Consider the following 20000-nt stretch of genomic DNA (forward strand, 5'->3'; position numbering starts at 1 on the left):
ATATCATCAATAATATTAGTTTATTAATATTATTAATATTAATAATAATATTGTTAATATTATTAATACTAATATTTATTATTATTATTAATGATAATATTAATAATATTAATATTGATAATAATATTAATGATAATATTAATATTAATATTTATTATATATTTAAAATCAACTATTAATATCAAATATTCATATTAAATATTAATGTTCAATAATAAATAATAATTTTTAATATCAAATAATTAAATATAAATATTGAATAATCAATACTAAATATTAATATTCAATATTGAATAATAAATAATTTTATGATAAATACTATATATTAAATATCAATAAATATTAAATATCTATTCGATATTAAATATCAAATATATTTAATATCAATAATTATTATTAATAATAAATATTAAATATAAAATATTAATATTAAATAATCAATATTATCAAAGATTAATATCATATTTATTATCAAATATTATAATTGAATATTAATATTTCATAATAATATTTAATATTAAATCAATATTAATTATAAATACTAAATATTAATATTTAATATTCAATATTTAATATAAATACTTAATATTAATAAATAGGGTAGATATTCTGTATGTGTGTAGGCAAAGGGATAATAACTCAACGGGTGGGTGGTACACTGGCCATCCTACTACTTATAATTCAGGGAAGAATCTGAGAGTAATCTGCCCCCATCAGCTTAAATGGGTGATGTCGTAAGAGAAACCACACAACTCGCTGACTGTCTTTGCAAAGGCCAGGCTGAAGTGGAAAAGAGTCTTGAAGGGCAAGTTATGATGTGATGTTTGACTCAACGGTTCAGAATTGCCTCCAGCCAAGGGCAAGACAACTTGAAAGCTTCGTATGAACATAGATTATTAAGCCAAAGAGGAAATTTGAACATGTTTTAGTCAAAGATCTGGCTTAAGGCCAAGCAATAACCTTTTACCACTGATACTGAGCAGAGTTTTTCCTCTTGGAGATACAACAAAAACTTAGCAATTTGAGGTATAGTGGCTGAGAGTGGAGAGACACCCATTCTACGACATAACTACAAATGATTGGTCACTTTACCTCGTAGACTGCCATAGAGGACTTCCTGAGGGAGGTATCTAGACATATGTTTTGCTACTGGTTGCAAAAACTCTCTGTAAGTGAGATGCTGGATAACCTCCTGGTGTGAAGTTGTAGGGATGAGACTGCCTTGTAGTAGATCTTTGCCTGTGGTTGATGTAGAAGGTCGTGTAAAGAGGTAACTCCCTCAGTACCTCCATCAGAAGCAGCAGAAAGTCTGGGTACCACTCTGCGTGTTGCCATAGTGGAGATACCTGTATTAGTGTCATCGATGAGTTTGAAGTCGATCTCACCTTGTTGAAAAGCCTTCGGATCAGGCAAAATGGAGGAAATGCGTACGTAGATGTTTAGATTGTCCCAAGGATGTTGGAAGGTGTCCTGGAACACTGCCTGTGGGTCTAGTACTGGAGATCAATACATTAGCAGTTTGTGATTGAGAGATGTCACAACGCAAACAGGTGTATTAGAGGCAAACCCAACAAAGTCAAGACTTTGGTTCCTATCCAGGGATCCAAAGACCATTCAGAACCAACTGTCTAAGTCTTCCTGCTCAGATTATCTGCCAGGATGTTCTTTTTTTCTGTGATGAACCAGGCTGATACTGAGATCTGTTTGTCTCCTGTCCATCTCAGAACCTCGACAGCCAGATGGCAGAGCTGTTATGAGAAGTTGCCTCCCAGTTTGTTTAAAGTATGCCGCTACAGTCATGTTGTCGCTCATCAACACTACCGAGTGACAGGAAATGAGCTGTTCAAAGTGTTGAAGGGCTAGAAAGGCTGCCTTCAACTCCAAGAAATTTCTGACATTGCTGACCGGGATTGAACCTTAGCTCGGAGACCATATGCTGCTGCAGGTGACCCCCAACCATTCTTTTAATACATTCTTGAAGAGTATGAAATCTGGAGGGAGAAGAAAGGAAATCTACCCCCTGGCAAAGATGAGAGTCTTGCATCCACCAACTTAATAGTCTCTCTTGTGTTCTGATCCTACCAGAACACATGCTTCAGGAGGATCCTTGCACTGAGATCATAGGGTCTTTAGTTGCCATTGGTATGTCTAAATGCAGAGGTGACCATTAGGTACTAAGCATTCCAAGGCTAGGTGTCCCAAAAGATGTTGCCACCAGTGGGCTGGTAATGAATTCTGCAGGAGAAAGGGTCAGGACACTTTTTTGAACCTTTCGATTCTGCTCAGAGATGGAAAAATCTTTCCTAACTGGGTATTGATATGCATTCCCAGATAGACCAGGTTTTGTTTGGGCTGCAGGGATGACTGAGATTTACTAAAACCACCAGATCATAGCAAAACTCAAAGCATGTCTCAATGTAAGAGAAGGGCCTTCATCAGCCTGTCTTCCAGATAACGGAGTTGACAGATGTTGTTGGCATGGGCCCAGGCTGAAAGTATGGTGAACACTCATGAACACTTGTGGTGCTGTTGACAGGTCAAAGCACAGCACTCACAACTGGTATATCTTGTTGTGCAGAAGGAGTCTTGGGTACTTCCTTTAAGCTGGATAGATTGGAATCCTGAAGTTTCCATCTGACAAGTCCACTGTGATCATGAAGTCGCCTGTCTGTTCTGTGGCTGAATCTTCCTCTTGAGCAGAATTTAGAAGGATAAACCCTTTCAAAGCTGAGAGGTCTATGACTGGTCTCCAGATTCCACATGCCCTTTCAACCAAGAAAAGGTAGATTGAAAAAGCGTGGGGACCCATCGATGACCTCCTGGAGAGCGTCCTTTTCTAATATGGTCTGGACTTATGCTTGAACGGAGATGTCTGTCGCTGATCGCTTGGTGATGTCCTTTCCTGATCCCTTGGCGATGTCCTTCGCTGATCCCTTGGTGAAGGATGATGGACTCATTGGGCGATGAATCAGGAGAGGGGGTCAGGTGATGAACAGAACAACATACCCTGACCAAAGAACACTTCGGGTTTAGCCCCGTGAAACTTGAAATTTTGCCACCCCAGGCGACTCTGGCATCCCCTCCCATTGCACTAGTGAAATTGCGGAGTGCCTAATGGCTGTTCACATCTACAGTAGTAGCTCAGCTACCTCCCCTTCCTCGAGGCCTTTTTCCCTGAATGGGCCGTTTGGAAGTTTGGAAGAGTTGGCCCTTTGGAAGTTTGGAAGAGTTCTGCCTGGAAAGATCCTTGATTTTGTGTGTGCCTGTCTCTGCACAGCAGGAGCTTTTGACACAATCGCGGCAGAAGATGATAGCTGGAATGTTACAGTCCTAAAGAGAAGAGAGTCCTAGCTCACCTTTTTCAATTCCTTCACAACAGCCTCGACGAAACCACTGGGAACGAAGACTGATTGGAGATAGAGGAGTTTTGGAGCCACAGGACCTCCCTTTTTGGCACTAGCTTCAGGAACCTGGAGATGATGGAATTTCATCTCTTCAAGACCCATTTGGTCCACAGGTTGGCAGCATTATGGGCCCAGAATTCTATTGCCCTGGCACAAGACAGGACGATAATCTTGAGAACCTACTTCTCGTCAGGTTCGGGGAGATCCTCAGCGTCGGCCAGACAACCAACAGTACAGTTAGCCCCCCTTTTCGCGAGCTCATTCTTTGTGATTTTGTTTATTTGGGACACAGAACCGTGTAACCTACTAAATAAAAAATCAAATATTTGCAAGAAGTATTCTCGCAGCCCAACAATTTATAACAGCCCGCGCTCCTTGCACCCGGCTTGCTTTGTGCCTCAGTCTTGCACTGTCTCTCCTCACGTATGCATCTCCGGCTTTGGTCCTTTTTTAACAGAATCACGTTTTCATGTAAAAAAGTAATGCATTTCTATACAGTAGTACATACTGTACTCCTGAACATTGTTTATTTGTATGGGGTAATGTGCTGTAGATGTGAGATTCCCTACAATACTGCGCACGAGACGAGTCATCAGGAGTTGCGTCATGCTTCAAGACTGATTCGTAGAACTTAGTATGAAAATGGTTAGTGGTCTTTGTATAAAATAGGTACACAGAGTTAATCTTAAATGCAGTATCATTGTATACATTTTACTGTACAGTATTACAGCAATGTATAGTATTGTTTATTAACTACGTGCTGTATTCTACAATATGTAAATGTAGGCTACCTGCATGGTGAGTTGTTAAACAGTGCGAGTCGTCCAAAAAAAACGGTGAACACTTACAGTACAGTTAAGGTGTACTGTAGTGATAGCACTGTACATCTATTACAGTAATATACACTATAGTATCAACAAATGTTATATTAGATAGGAACAACAGTGTTTTGTTGTTATGAGTGTAAAGTACAGTATGATGAATGCTGTTGTGTTACATACCGTACTGTAGCTTTACTGTTTCCAGTACGTAGGGTACCCATGTGCACATGTACTGTACACTTAAGGATGTGTCTTCAATTAATTACCAAATACTTATATTGGGATAGAAACCAAAGAAAAACAATATTTGGCAGTACTTAGTGTATTAATCATCTGCGCATAGGCAATGGACAAAGAGTTATTAGGTTAGGAGCTATCCCACCCCAGGGCAGCAAGTATTCACAAATTTGCACTTTTCACACCTGTCTCTGTTACCTAACCTTGCGCAGAGTATGGGCCGACTGTACCCAACCAGGGGTCTATTGAAGAAAGGGCTTGAAGGGATGCCACTAGCCTCTCCATTCTTGAAGCATAACCAGCCAAGAACACAACTAGTTTTACCATCAGCTGCTTTGCAGATAAGCCCAAGCTAAAGTTGTCACTGACAGGCCTAAAGGCAGGGGAGAAGGGTCATTGTCGAGAATATCAGAATACTCCCTTTGCCTAACGAAAGGAGGAGTAAGTAGACTGGATGAGTTGTAAGCTTTTTTCTTTTTGCAGAGATAAGTACATTCACCTTCCTTATCGAACCAGCCACCAGCAACGGCCTGTTGAATCCTTCGTTGAAGAACGGGGCCATCAACTATGTTTGATTCCCAATTCTTCAGAAGGAAAGTCTTGTCCCCCCTTCCGACCCCAGGACTTGCCTGTGAAGAAGGCAAATATGCTGTGTGCCTCCATTGAAGCAGTCCCTGTAAGCTGAGGAACCTCTCGTGGTTGGAAGATTTCAGGGACTGAATTCCGAGAGATCTCCAGGGAGGTAATGGAGAGTTCAAGGGGTGGAATGGGAGAGACAATAGTCTGCCTTGATGGATGAGAGCCTATATGATTCCACAAATAAGATCTCGATCCCCAACTGGTCCTTGGCTGAAGGTTGTCGCCTGGGGGCAGAGTGACCGGCCTCACTTTCTGACACCTCTGATGGATTTTGGCTGGGAAAAGACCTAGCTTTTCTCAGATGGCAGTATCAGCATCAGAAAGGCTTACCCTGACAGCCCCCATTTCCCGGTGCTTTTAGTACCTGGAAATGTGTGGATTGTGTGTGGAAGGGGGCTGGCACTGGCAGAGGCAACGGTGCAAGTGCTCTAGGCCGTGCGGCAGGCACCAGAGGGGTAGGAGGAGCTCTAGAGTTCCTTGGAGACACCAATGTCATCAGAGGGATTGAAAATGGATTATTGGAGTGAACCAATGAAACCGAAGTCATACCCATAGTAGGTCGGGTGTCTAAGGCTGCTTGGACAATTTCCCAGATCCTGGTTGCAGCATAATCACGTGCAGAGTACTTTAGTGAATGTGAGGGGTGTCAGCTCACTTGCTAGTGTTCACTATGCGTGGGCGAGATGCATCACGTGCATGCACGAGAATTGGGGAACTCGCTCAACTGTGAGATGGTCTCGTGAATGTAGGCCTTTTCTTAGTCTGACTCTGAAAGCTGGGGCTCTCAGCAGGACACGAGTGAGGCCAAGATGGCTGAGTGGGAGGAGTTGGAGGATGGTATACTGTACAGCTCTACCCATTTCAACGGGAAAGTCCCCTACAGGGGCAGCCTCCCCATGCGTGCACTCTGCAGGCTGAAAGCGAGCATGGCTTGCTGGAATTTTGTAAGCTGCAGCGGCAAGATGGAGGGCCCACTGGACTACAGGAGGAGGGCATGGGCAGAGAGTGCTGGCAATGAAACTTGAGCAAGCTTATGAGCAACTTGAGGGGAGGGGTTCTCTCAAGCATGGACAACCACTCGCGTACACGAAGGTGTCCGCCAAAGTTCCCCGCAGGTTCGCCACACTCAAAAGGGGAAGGATGACTAGGATCCTCTTGCTGAGAGGGCTCGCCATTCAAGCTCACCCAAGGGGATGTATGAGTGCGGTTGTTACTCTTGAGAGGGACAACCTTCAAAACCTCAGGTGGAGGAGGAATTGTGGAGGAAGAAGAGGCATGGTGCCGAGACCAACCTAGGCTGAAGCAGGAGCAGATGGAGGCTCCTGCTGTGAGCTATGCTTCAACACCTCCAAAAGCTGGTCCTTCGAGGGGGACAATGAGAGTCTCAAGGATGACCACAATTGATGAAGTGTCAGGAAAGCAATAGGGTCTTCTGAATCTGAAGGTCAAAGGCACATCCCTCTTACCTATTAGTACTCCGAAGGAGCCCAAATGGGTAGAGGCAGGTGAGCAAGTTCCCCCTTAAGAAAAAGAAAGCAAGAGTTCTGTAACGTTCAAGGCAGTGCACAGAGGGGAAGAATCACTCTTCAACTTTTTCTTCCCCCTTCCCATGGAACTGCTCACACTGGAAGGATGGCCCCTCCTGACACTCACCACAAGGAGAGTCCTTTGCATGAAGGGCAAAGCTGGTGAGGATCAATCTTCAAAGAGGACCAGAACGTGCCACAAGTGCAGCCAATTGTGCCTGGACAAACCTGCATGCTGCTTCCTCAAAAAAAAGCAGTCACACCTTCAAAGAGAAAAAGATCGCTAGCCCGTGCCATTGCCAGGAGGTAGGTTGCCACCTTGCTCAATGTTTTTATGGCCAGAACGGCAGCATGTGATGAATCTAACTCCTATGTAAAGAACGAGGATTTGTATTAGTGTCTGATCAAAGATAATTTCATTAGATATGTTAGATAATTTAAAATTAACAATATTGTAGTGATCCCTCGTTTATCGCGGTAGATAGGTTCCAGACCCGACCGCAATAGGTGAAAATCCGCGAAGTAGTGACACCATATTTACGTATTTATTTAACATGTATATTCAGACTTTTAAAACCTTCCCTTGTACGTAGTACTGTTAACAAACTACCCTTTAATGTACAGAACACTTAATGCATGTACTACAGTACCCTAAACTAAAACGGGCACAAATATTAAAGGCGATTTTATACTATGCGTTTCCTAAACACGCCAAAAAGCACGAATAAAAAATGGCAACCAATGTTTTGTTTACGTTTATCTCTGATCATAATGAAGAAACAAATGCATTTAGTGTACACACCTGTGTATAGGTTAGTTTTTGCATCGATTATATTGATTATACACTATGTTGATTTTGTTATTACCAATGTTTTACTTAATTTTTCTTAGGACTTCCAAATGAAATGTTTTTCTTTATGACGCCGCCTGAAACGGCGGCATCATAAAGTACGCTCCATCTTCGATCGTAATAAACAAACGAAGACATTTAACGCGCATGATAAAAGTGATAAATAATGATATTACAGTAAAAGCTTTTAGAAAATATGTTATTACAAATATTATTTACCGTATCTATATAAAAACATACATATGTAGCAAAGCAGGAAAACAATTTACGAGAGAGAGAGAGAGAGAGAGAGAGAGAGAGAGAGAGAGAGAGTTGTTTTACGTACGTAAATGTAAATTTTAAACAAAAAAATAGCCCCATTTCATATAAAATAGGTTATTACAAATATTTTATTTTATCATATTACAGTAGTCTGTATAATACTGTAAATTTCAGTACAGTATGTTGTTGTTAGTCGAGGCGATGAAATTCTCACGAAACAAAAACACAGCATTCGATTACAACAGCTGATTCACTCTCTCTCTCTCTCTCTCTCTCTCTCTCTCTCTCTCTCTCTCTCTCTCTCTCTCTCTCTCTCTCTCTCTCTCTCTCTGTGGGCTACTTGTCACTACCTCCCATTCCTTACCTCTCTCTATCTCTCTAACAAATGATATCTTTGTTGCTCCTCAAAGTTTCATTTATATTGAAAATCAATCATGATTCAATTTTCCTTACTTTCTCCAATCTCGCACCATCGGTCACACCGCAGTATTTTCGAAATTTCCGGAAAATCCGCGATACTGTATATGTATATACATGCGTTATGAAAAAAATCCGCGAAGTGGTGAATCCGCGATAGTCGAACCGCTTAGTAGCGAGGGATCACTGTACTGTATTTTTACGCTCATCGTAGGTTTCATGTAATAACCAGATTTTTGGTTTAAAAATAATGCTAAGAAGGGCCTGATATGATTGATGAATCAATCTATGATCTCTTGAGCTAAAAATTGGACTTTATGCTCTTGCTGAAAATCCTATTAACTCAGGCAAACCACTGGCTAAACCACAACCATAGAATTATCTGCTAAAGATTTTTCATTGACCCAGTACAGTATTATACAATATTCTTTACGTAAAGTCGTATTATCCGACGTTATTAAGAACTGACATCAAAAGAACTACATGTAAAGAAATAAATTCATGTACCTGTGTTTTTATTTAACTCTTGGCCTGAAATGTCATGAAACATGAGATTAGTAGCCCTAATCAAGTATTCAATTTTCTTCTTTCTGGTTTAATACACATTTTGTACTTATCCAATACTAACTCTGTGATTTCCATGCACAAAAATATACATTGTTATTGAAAACCTTTCTGGAGCCACAGCTTCCGAGTGAAAAGGCATATGAAGAGTAAACTTTGGTCTTGTATGTATATGAACATAATACTTACCTTTCTTGAACTCTGTGGCATGTGCAAAGCTCCAATCATCTCCAGCCTTCTTGTACTGAACCCTGAATCCCATGATCGGCATGTCGGGATGATTTTGGGCATTCATTGACAGGTGCAAAGCATTCACTTCAGCCTTCGTCACCTGTGGAAGTTTTGATTTTTTTCAGTTACATGGAATGTACCAAAATCATTAACAAATGAATATTTAGTTTTTTGGAAGGTATTGTGGTTTACAAAGAAAAATAAATTAAAGAAATACATCTTATATCCTGCATCATGTTACCTATGGTTCCCCCCCCCTCCCTCTCTCTCTCTCTCTCTCCTCCTTCATCTTTAATTCCCAATGCATTCAAATTGGTACTTATTTACCCACCTGATTTTCTCTCCCCTCTTCCCTGTTTTGAACCCCCTATGAAATACATCAAATACTGTATCTTTATTTTCATAAACAAAATTTTCTGACTTGGTTTTTCTTGTACAAAATACGGATTTTGAGCAAAGTGAAAAATCTATTTTTGGGTGAGAGTGCCATGTCGTCCTGATGGAAGGTTCCTTTAGGTAGCTTTCTAAGGGATATTTGCTACAGTGATACTCCCAGAGAATTAAACCTTAGGTCTCTAGGGTTCCAACTCCTGGCGTGTGTATCCAGTAAAGGATATCGCATAAAATCAGGGGACGTTTACTAGTTACGACACATAGCAATCTTAATCCCGAATAGATTTAACTCATTGATGTAAGGGGGAAGAGTGGCAAAAGAAGGGTGTGCCGTTCTAGTTACCCGGTGGACCCCCCTACTACCGCCATTCCTTTTCTTGTCGTTAAGCAGAAATGGACGTAGATAAGGTAATTTTGGGAGGGGTCAGCAAAAGGGTGGGTGCATCAGGACGACATGGCACACTCGCCCAAAAATAGATTTTTCACTTTGCTCAAAATCCGTTTTTTGGGCTCGGGCCATGTCGTCCTAATGGAAGCATACTAGAGAATTAACTTGAAATTACTATAGCTGTGGATTTGTGCATGTGCCTTCTACCTTGAATGGATTTCCTTATCTGGTCTACTAGACCTGTACGTATGTGAAATTCCAGGTAACTGTCATTTCCACTAAGCCTGACGCTGGTTTAGTGCTTCCTGTCACCTGAAGGGAAAGTGTCGACATTGACAATAAGGATTCAAGGTTTGTATTTCCATAAGAACTAAAGGGAAAACTTTAAGAGCTTACCTTTTACTTACCATGGAAATCTTGATTTCAAGTTCTATGCCCTTATAGGGATTAAATAAAACTCTAGCATGTTTTATTTGTCTTTAACTGAGGTAGCAGTAATAAGATGCAAATATGTTTTTGTTATTCTTATTTTGCAACTAAATTATCAAATGTCGTTATAATAGAGTATAAATCTGATCCAGCATTAAAACACATCAGGGTCCATATTTTCTCCTGTAGAAAAATATATAATTTCATTATCGGAATAATGCCACTCAATGCAGAAGTGAAACCAAATCTGACTGACTTTTTCAGATTTTTGGAAATGCATAAACACTGTGACGCAAACGTTCACTCGGCACTGGTGTTATTGGTCAGATATGCACCTATATGGAACCGTATGTTAATCATCGTTATGATTTGCACAAGAAGGTAAGTATACCCATGCACCCGATGCACTGTTAAGTCCCAAAACAGTACACTGTTCATTGCAGCACTAAACGATGGGTTTAATGACACTACCCGCCACCACCACAAAATGTTTTATTTCATGTACTTGCTTCGCATAGTGTTTGTAGTCCATATGTTGAAAGAAGTTCAACGAAGAAGCAACTTTTCTCGGATCGTGACCTGCGGGTGTACTGTCAGGATCCGCTCTGCGAATAAAGTGGGTGAGCTTCACTTTCAGTTGTCTTAGGGATAGGTTTGATCCGGAAGTTTCGCCTCTGAAGAACTGACCTCCCTTGAAGTCTGAAGTTCTTCAAAGATAGACTTTAAGACACTCTACTGGGCACAGAGAGGCATCTTCCTTCAGTGGGCAGATTCTCCAAGGACCCCACCTCTTAGTGGGTAGCTCATTCTTGGCAAGAAAGGCAGGATCAGGAAAGAGGTTCAGTTCTCCTGTGTCTAGGAACTGAATATGGTCTTTGTTTCTGGATAAGACCACTATTTCACTAATTCTAGCCCCTGAGGCTATTGCAAACAGAAAAATGACTTTGTGTGTTAGATCCTTTAGAGTACAATCCTCATTGTTTAGGTACAAAGCATAGTGCAAGACTTTATCCAAGGACCACGTGATGGGCTTTGGTGGGTTTGCTGGCTTAAGTCTAGTGCATGCTTTTGGGATCTTATTAAAGATTTCACTAGAGAGGTCCACTTCAAAGGCGTACAGAGGTGGTCTAGTCAGGGCCGACTTACACGAAGTAATCGTAGTAGAAGCCAGGCCTTGTTCGTGTAGGTATATGAAGAATGCGAGACAGAAACCTATCGATATTTCTGTCGGTTTCCTTGTTTTCACAAAGGAAACCCATTTCTTCCATGACGAGTCATATTGTCTCCAAGTCGAACTTGACTTATACTCTTCGATGAAGTCAACTTTATCCTTCGAGATTCCAAACTTTTTGTTTGCCGCTAGGGCGAGAAAATCAAGAGATGTAGGTTGTTGGTTCTCGAGGATGAAGCGTAGCCAGTCAACTTCTAGACCAGTTGAGATACAGTAATACTGGATCCGGCAGAGGAAACTGCTTCAGTTTCAACTCTAGAACTAGAGGGAACCAATTGCTTTTGGGCCACTTGGGGGCCACTACTGCTGCTGTCCCTCTAAAGGATCTTAGCTTGTCGAGGACTCTTAGCAGGAGATTGGTTGGTGGAAACAGGTAAATACGATTCCACCTGTTCCAGTCGAGGGACATGGTGTCCAATGCCTCTGCTTGAGGGTCCATATAAGGGGCTACGTAACGAGGTAGTTTCTTGTTGTCGCTCGTTGCGAAGAGGTCGATCTGCAGTTCTGGGACTTTTTCTGAGATGAAGGAGAATGAGTCTGCGTCTAGGGACCATTCTGTCTCTATGGGCTTTCGCCTGGATAGAGCGTCCGCTGTCAAGTTGCGGAACCCTTGTAGGTGAACTGCTGATAGGTGCTATCCCTTCTTCCTTGCCAGGTAGAAGATGGCTAATATTACATGGATGATGTGAGGCGATCTCGAGCCTTGTCGATTTAGACATTTTACTATCACTTCGTTGTCCAGGACCAATCTGATGTGGATTGCTCTGCGAGGGGATAGTTTCTTCAACGTCAGGAAAACTGCCAAAGCTTCCAAAATGTTGATATGAAAGGTTTTGAACTGGTGCGACCAATTCCCTTACACTTTTCTCTAGTGAGAATGGCCTCCCCATCCTTCCTGGAGGCGTCTGTGTATATCACTACTGATGGTTGTGGTGGTTGCAGGGGAATTGACCATGCTAGGCTCTTGGCTGTTGACCACGGCCTTAACTGCGTGCGCAACAGGGTCGGGGTCAACCTTAGTTGATCTCTTAGAGCGTTTGATGCATATCTTCTCCAGACTCCTGACACATCTTTTAGACGTGCTTTTAGCACCGGGTCTGTCACCGCTGCAAACTGGAGACCCCCCCAATACTCTTTCCTGTTGGAGTCTTGAAATCCTCTTGTGACGGATTAGTCTCCTGACAGATCCCGCTCTCTCTCTCTCTCTCGTCTTCTTGGATGGAATGGAGAGGTGGTGTGACTTTTAGGTCCCATTGGATTCCTAGCCATTGGAACTTCTGAGCTGGAGAAAGGCGAGACTTCTTGCGATTGATCTTGAAACCCAGGTGTTCCAGGAACTGGATCACTGTGTTGGCTGCCTGCAGACAAGTAGTCTTGGATGCTGCCCATACCAGCCAATCATCTAGATATGCTACCACTAAAACTCCTTTGGAGCGTAGCTGCTGGACGATTGTCTGCTAGCTTCGTGAATATCCTTGGGGCTGTGTTCAGTCCGAAGGGCATTGCTCTGAAGACAAACTTCTTCTTCTGTAGCTTGAATCCTAGGTAGGAGGAGAAAGGGCGACTCACTGGAAGATGCCAGTAAGCATCTGCTAGGTCTATTGAGACTGTGTACGCCCCTTTTCGTAGAAGGGTCCTTATGTGTTGCAAAGTAAGAATTCGGAACTTGTTGTTCTCAATGAACTTGTTGAGTGGAGACAAGTCTAGAATGACTTGAGTTTGTCCGAGTCTTTTTTGGGAACACAAAAACAGCCTTCCCTGGAATTTGATGGGCTTCACTTTCCTTATTACCTTCTTGTTCAAGAGTTCTGAGGTATATTCTTCTAAAAATGGGGTGGTGTGCTGGAAGAATTCTGGAAAACGGGGTGGAGTTCTGTTCCATTTCCACCCGAGTCCATTCGTGATTAGGCTGTGGGCCCAGGGACTGAAGGTCCAGCGATCCCGAAAGTGATACAGTCTGCCCCCTACCTGGAACCCCTCTTTGCCTGGGGGGTCCTGCAGAGTTTTTTCCGCGACTACGTCCTCCTCGACCCCCAGAGGAGTTACCTCCGGAAGAACTTCTCTTTGGGCCTTTTCCTTTCTGACTAGGGTGAAAGGAAGTCGACTGCCTCTTGAAGTTAGGGTTAAACACTGGCGACTGGGCTACCAGTTGTTGAGGGACCATCTGGAAGGTGGTCTGAGGCATCGTGGTCATAGTCACGGCAGGAAATTGTGCAAGTCTGTGTGGTCTCCTTGCCTTTTTATTCTTAGGCTGGGGACCTCCGTCTGAGGAAGATTTCCTCTTTGAGCTCATGCCCCGCTTTTGGAGAAGGTTCCTGTTCTCCGTGGATGCTCTGGCTATGATCTCTTGGACCAGTTCCTGTGGGAAAAGGTCTTTACCCCAGATGCTCGAGGTAATCAGCTTCCTTGCTTCGTGTCTTATGGTCGCTGAGGCCAAAACAAACTCTCTGCAGGCTCTCCTTGCTCTGAGGAAAGCATATAAGTCTTTCACAAGGGTCCCCATTGGAGACTTTGCCAGGAAGATAAACATTTCGGGGCGTTATGTAGACCTGCACTCATTTCCAGGCAGTTCTGATGAGAAAGGGAGGCCACAAGTCTCTCCTTCGTCTCCTGTTCCCTCCTCAGAAGATGTTCTCGCAACTTCAGAAGGTTCTCATTGAACTGCTGGCCTGCTATCTCTGGATCCAACTTAGAGATGGAGAAGGTTAGGTGGACATCCTTCCACATCTCCTTGCAGGTAGGCAGTGCTAGAGAGAATGGTTTGCATTCCTCTAGGGTCGGGCAGGGTTTGCCCTTGTCGACTGCCTTGACGGCAAAGTCTAGTGCTTTCTCCGAAAAGGGGAAAGAGATGGAGGAAGGAGCAAGAAAGGTGGGATGTCTCTTGCTCAGTGCTGAGACTTTGGAGTTGGTGTACCCGGCTCCTTTCAAGTTTTTCAGGAAGATGGCTTGCGCCTTGTCATGCTCGAAGACAATGACCTCTTTGGGTACCGTTTCCTCATGGGCTGCATGTTCATCCCGCAGTCTCGCGTAACAGTCTAGGTAAGCTAAAAAGTTAGGCTAGAACTCAAGATCTTCAATCAGTTTGGTTCCCAACTTCTCCGGGACGAATAGTTACCCATTCATCATGGGCATGTGCTCCGTATACCTCCAGGGATATGTTTCAGAGCAGTGAGGGAGATCCAACACTCTAAGGGGCTTCTTAGTGGAGCCCTTGGTAGGTCCAGGGCGGTCTGCCCTCTCCTGCAACAGTATCTGCTACTGCTTGATTGATTGTTTCATCGTCTCTTGTTCCTTTTGGAACAATTCCATCATCCGTTGAATCGAAGTGAGGATCGCTTCGCTCTTGTCGGCATGTGCAACTGGTTGTGGAGTTGGGGTTGAAGAAGTTGACAGCATAGGTTGGTATGCCATCACAGCGAACTGAGGGTCTTCAGTTCCCATTGAAACGGATCCTTCTTCCTCCTCTTGTGGATGTTCCACATCTTCTTCAGGGCCTCCTTGCAGTAGGTCCTGCTCAGTGTCCGTGGACACTTCTGACATCCTTTCTTGGTGGATGTCTATGCATTCCAGTGCCTTATTTATGTCCGGTTTGATCTCCAGTTGTATGAGGTGAGGCTGGACCTGTTCTTAGGGCACCACCACGTTTGGTAATGCCTTGGGGAACAGTATGCACCTTAGGGAGTTGTTAGGTAGGTACGGTCCCGGAGAGTTCTTCTGGAACCCTCTTACCCATTTGCGAAGGGTATCCCTCGCTGTATCCCTAGTCACTATGTTGACTGGGGGGGGGGGGGCTTCTCTGAAGCCGTTGGCCAGCAGGGTCGAGCAGGTTGGGCAACCCTTCGGGTCCCAATACTTGAGGACTCCCGACACGATGTAGCAGGGGGCATGAGTCCTGCACTTCGTGTGGCCACAAAAGTCTTTGCCTTTGTGGTTGCAGAACAATACTGCACACTTCTCCATCGGCTCCTCCTGTAAAGGAAAAAGGGCCCAATAAGTATTCATGTTTTTTATATCAGTGATATAAAAGCATACATTTTTATTAATAATAGTAATCACTATTGTTTATAATAGCTTAGGATAGTAAGCTTGAAAGGAAGTAGAAAAGACACATATCTGTGTTTCCTCTCCCAGGCCATTGCTGAGACCTCCATCAGTAATGATATTTAGTTTCCCTGATAGGGAGAATACAAGGTAGAAAAAACTCTAGGAACTAGACTTAGAGTTAGTGTCTATACTAACATTATCCACCTGTAGTATATTAAAACTGATCAGTTATTTTTTAGGGTTCTGATGATCGAAAAATCCATCTGGGTGTAGAGGGAGTACTCAGCCTCAACATAATATCGTGGTCCCAACAATTGACTGCGATAAGAAACACATAGTATGTTAGAAAACATTTGTACTACTGTATAGTTGTATACTGTAGTTTAGCTGGCGGCACTGCCGCTGTTAGGTTAGTATCTGGCGGTACTAACTGATAAGAGGGAGAAAAAGCATTAGGGAAGGAGACTTTCCTATTATCATGATTAAACACAACAGTTGGAACTGTAGGAGGACTATCAGGCTGCCTACTATCTCCTTGGCAGAATGAAAGTTCCAATGGAAGTGGGGAGAATCTGTCGGATTCTGGCTTTCACCCATCCACAAAAGGCCTGTCGCTGGCTATGATGCCGCCAGCCGGCGGCAATAAATGTGGATGGCAGCTCAAGGGAGGGCTGAGGACTTCCAAAAGTATGTTAGGTTTCCCACCAGCAGCCGTCAGGAGTCGTCTAAATCTTCTCCCCCAATAACATTCACTTCCTATGAACGAAGGAAGGAAGGGGGAAGGTGGAAGAGACGGCTGAACTAACTGCTACCGGCAGGGTACCAGCCGGTAACGCAGTCACCCTAGCAAGCCGGGATGACTGTCAGAATACCGGTGAAGGAGTTTTGTGACGGCTATGACGTCACTAAAGGACAGAAGGGGAAGGGTAAAGGGTCTTATAGTTCATTGAAATGAGAGGTGGCAGCAGGTATGCCACCTATCTTCAACAGTGAACTGAGGAAGCATGGCTTCCTGTCCTGACAACATAGTCGGCGGCAGAGGGAGCATGGTTCCTTTGCTGACGACATCGTCGGCGGCAAGACAATCACACCCTGAGTTAGTCACTATCTAAATCAAAGCCGGAGGCAGCAAGAACTTTGTTCTACTCGACGGCGATGAAGAAAGACAGTGGTTTCCGCCTGTAGCGGTGGCAGCACTCAGGGAGGGAGGAAGGGTTTAGTCTCTTCTCTCAGAGAGAATGAATATCGTAACTTACCTAAAGATTCTAGAGAATGTAAATTCTCATCCGAATCGAGATGGAACGATATGGTGAGGCTAAACGTGGGGAAATACTTTACTAACGTATATATGAGCGAGAGTAGCCTAGCTCTGGTAGGATCCCCGGCCAAGGTAGTTGGTACCGCCAGGGTTTCCGCCGCATACGATGAGTAAAGTCACATAATAGGAAGAGGAATAATATTCATATATGCAAAATCACTTGTATAATTTGCCTATATAGCTAACATTATAGCTTAATACTGGGAATTGTCACCCTACTGACTAAATAAATGCAATTGTAATGGGCGACTGCAGTCGTAAAATGGCTGCCTCCAGTTCTCGGCAACACTCACTCACACTTAAATTATTGAAATTTAACTGTGAAAAGGGAGACTAAAATTATACACAGGAAAGAATTAATACTTAACTTTCCAGAAGATGAAGATGCTGGAGATTGCATGATGATTATTCTAATTAACAAAACACCGGGTTAACGGGAGCACATCTCGCTTAGCTACAAGAAAAGGAATGGCATCACGGTAGTTAGTAGTGGGGATGGAGGTCCACCGGGTACCTAGAACGGCACCCCCTTCTTTTGCCACTCTTCCCCTGTACATCAAAGAGTTAAATCTATTCGGGGTGAAGATTGCTATGTGTCATATCTAGTATATATCCCCTGATTTTATGCGATATCCTTTACTGGATACTCGCGCCAGGAGTTGGAATCCTGGAGACCTTCGGTTTTATTCACTGGGAGTATCACTGTAGCAAATATCCCTTAGAAAGCTACCTAAAGGAACCTTCCATCAGGACGACATGGCCCGAGCCCAAAAATATCTTTTTTCTTTCCAGCTCTTTCTCAAACTTTACCTAGGCTTGATCCCCCTCTCCAAATAATTCTTGAATCCAAACTTCACTTTAACTATGTTAACACACACCTGTAGCTTGGATTTCCTCTCCAGAATTTGTCTAACAATTTTATTTTCTATTCAAATACTCCCTTTCTGACACTAATACCGTTCCCAAACAAAAGAAAAATATTAAAATAATTCTTATTCAAACTGCAGTCTCTATTTCACACCTGTGACTTTGATTTCCTTCTTAAAATATGCCAAGTGTAAAGATTATTCGTCCTTAAAAAATACTCTCTCTTACCTTCAGAGTTGGTTTAGCTGGCTTGGATCCCCTCTCCAATATGATGACCCTCTCCAGGGTGCCAAGGTGGTTCTCTGCAACGCACTCATAATCTCCAAACATATTTGGGTCCGCGACAGTTAGCTGCAGAGAAAGTCAAAGTTGATTATAAAGAAAACTTGGAATTTACAGACGAGATTAGCTTATGCAAGACCTAAAGTTGTTGTTATTATTATCATTACTTGCTAAAAGTAATAAAAGCAAAACCCCGTAAATGCCTTTACCTGTAATATGCTCTTGTTGGGGAAATTGATGATTTGGACTCTGTCCGATGGCATTAGGGTCTCCTGATCCTTCATCCAAGAGAAATTGGCCTTCGGCTCTGCAATGGCCTCGCAAGTCAGGTTCACAGTGCCACTCACGTAGCTGTAGGCCTGGTCGTTGTTGTTGTTGCTAGAACGAGGTTTATCTGTGGATGAGAGAAGAAAAATAAATTTAGTACAGAATTCAGTAAAATAGCATTCTTTTTCATTGTATGATTCTTTTTCATTGTATGACCCATCGGTGTTGAAGATCAAGCTTTTGAATACCTAAAAGACTATTTGGTTGACAGAAAATAATGTATGCAAATTGAAGGGTACCTCAGGGAAATGTATTGGGTCCAATTTAATCTGTATCTATACTTTTGGCCTGTCAAAAATACTACAAAGGCATGGAGTGAACTTCAAACTATTTGCAGATGAAACAATTTTACTTCTTCATAAATGATATAGACGACACTACTGAAACTCTAAATGGATGACAATCAAACAACTAAAATTAGATGAAAATAAAACTGAGTTTACGGTGGTTGGAAAGAAAAACAACCTACGAAACTTGGATGGTATTCAAATATACATAAATTACAACTGTGCCCCGGTATCTAGTAAAGTTTGCGATCTAGGGGTATCTCTTGGCTGTGACTTGTCTTTCAATGCCCATCATCTTAGAAACATTGCTTTTATAAAGTACCTGGATGAACATTCTGTAAAGAAACTTGTGATAAACTGTCTTATTACCAGGATTGACTACTGTAACTCCATATACTACAATTTACCAAAAGTGGAACTAATGAAATTACAAAACATAATAAACAGAGGAGGAAGACTGATGAAAGGTGTCCCACTCGGAGAAAGGATCACTCCTACACTAATTGACTTACACTGGCTGCCTATTAAAGCAAGAATCGAGTTCAAAATATGTATAATAACCCATCAAGTTATCAGAACTGAACGTTCTAAATACCATATCTAAAAGAATTACTAAATATTGTGCAGCTGACAAATCATGTTGACACGAGAATAGTTACAGACGGTTTCAAATTATAGGAATCTAGATATATGTCTACTGCAGGCTCTAGAGCCTTTAAATATGCGGCCCCGAGATTATACAATAAGCTTCCATTAGACATTTGAACGACTGAAGATATTAAGCCTTTTAAGAAAACACATTAGACTTTCTTGTCCTCCATGTACTTCGATAGTGTGGGTTTGACAAACGATCAATACGCGGTGTGAAATGCCGAATACCTTGGAATGCACATGATAAAATGACTGAAGATCCTGGACAGAGTAGGGTTCCCCTGCTGTATAGGACCAGAAAATCAGCCCTTAAAGTAATGTAAAGTAAGTATGTACTGATCTTCCTGACTATTACATTAAATTGCCATCTGTGCATGGGATATTAAAATATAATAATAATCATTAAAGACAGATTAATAGCATTCTTTATGCATATAGCTTTTCACGTCATGGATTAAATTGTGGTGCATTTCTTTCAAAGGATTTGATTATATCCAAAGTTCTCCTCTCAGATTCTGATACACACCTGTTATTTTGACCAATTCTTAATAAATACTGATACTCTCGTTTCCTATCATTTATTGATTACAGTAATGCAAGTTTAAGCAAAGATTGCGATATAATGTATTCAGGTCTTACATATCTTGCAGTCCTCTAAGCTAATACTGTACTTAATTCTTGCAGTAGCAATTTATTGCTATAGGTAGAAAATACAAAATAGAAGATGACATCTCAAACCTAGCAAACTTCTGCTTTATTGTTCTAATTTCTAGTGTTGTAAAACATTCAAAACTTTTCTCCCGACTCTGGCACCATCAAATACCCGAAGACAT

The 20000-nt window shown here is 42.3% G+C and overlaps 1 protein-coding gene across 1 annotated transcript in view; it reads right to left on the reverse strand.

Moving 5' to 3' along the window:
- The window catches only part of LOC137629289 (neural cell adhesion molecule 1-like), a 275725-nt gene that overhangs the window by 59831 nt on the left and 195894 nt on the right, over positions 1-20000 (reverse strand). Inside the window, exons 9-11 of the mRNA XM_068360550.1 lie at positions 18112-18296; positions 17849-17971; positions 8909-9050 (exon numbers count right to left, since the gene is read on the reverse strand). Of these exons, the coding sequence (XP_068216651.1) occupies positions 8909-9050; positions 17849-17971; positions 18112-18296 (450 nt within the window). The remainder of the gene's footprint in view (positions 1-8908; positions 9051-17848; positions 17972-18111; positions 18297-20000) is intronic.

Source organism: Palaemon carinicauda, chromosome 37, assembly GCF_036898095.1.
Source record: "Palaemon carinicauda isolate YSFRI2023 chromosome 37, ASM3689809v2, whole genome shotgun sequence".
In the NCBI taxonomy this organism is placed as follows: Eukaryota; Metazoa; Arthropoda; class Malacostraca; order Decapoda; family Palaemonidae; genus Palaemon; species Palaemon carinicauda.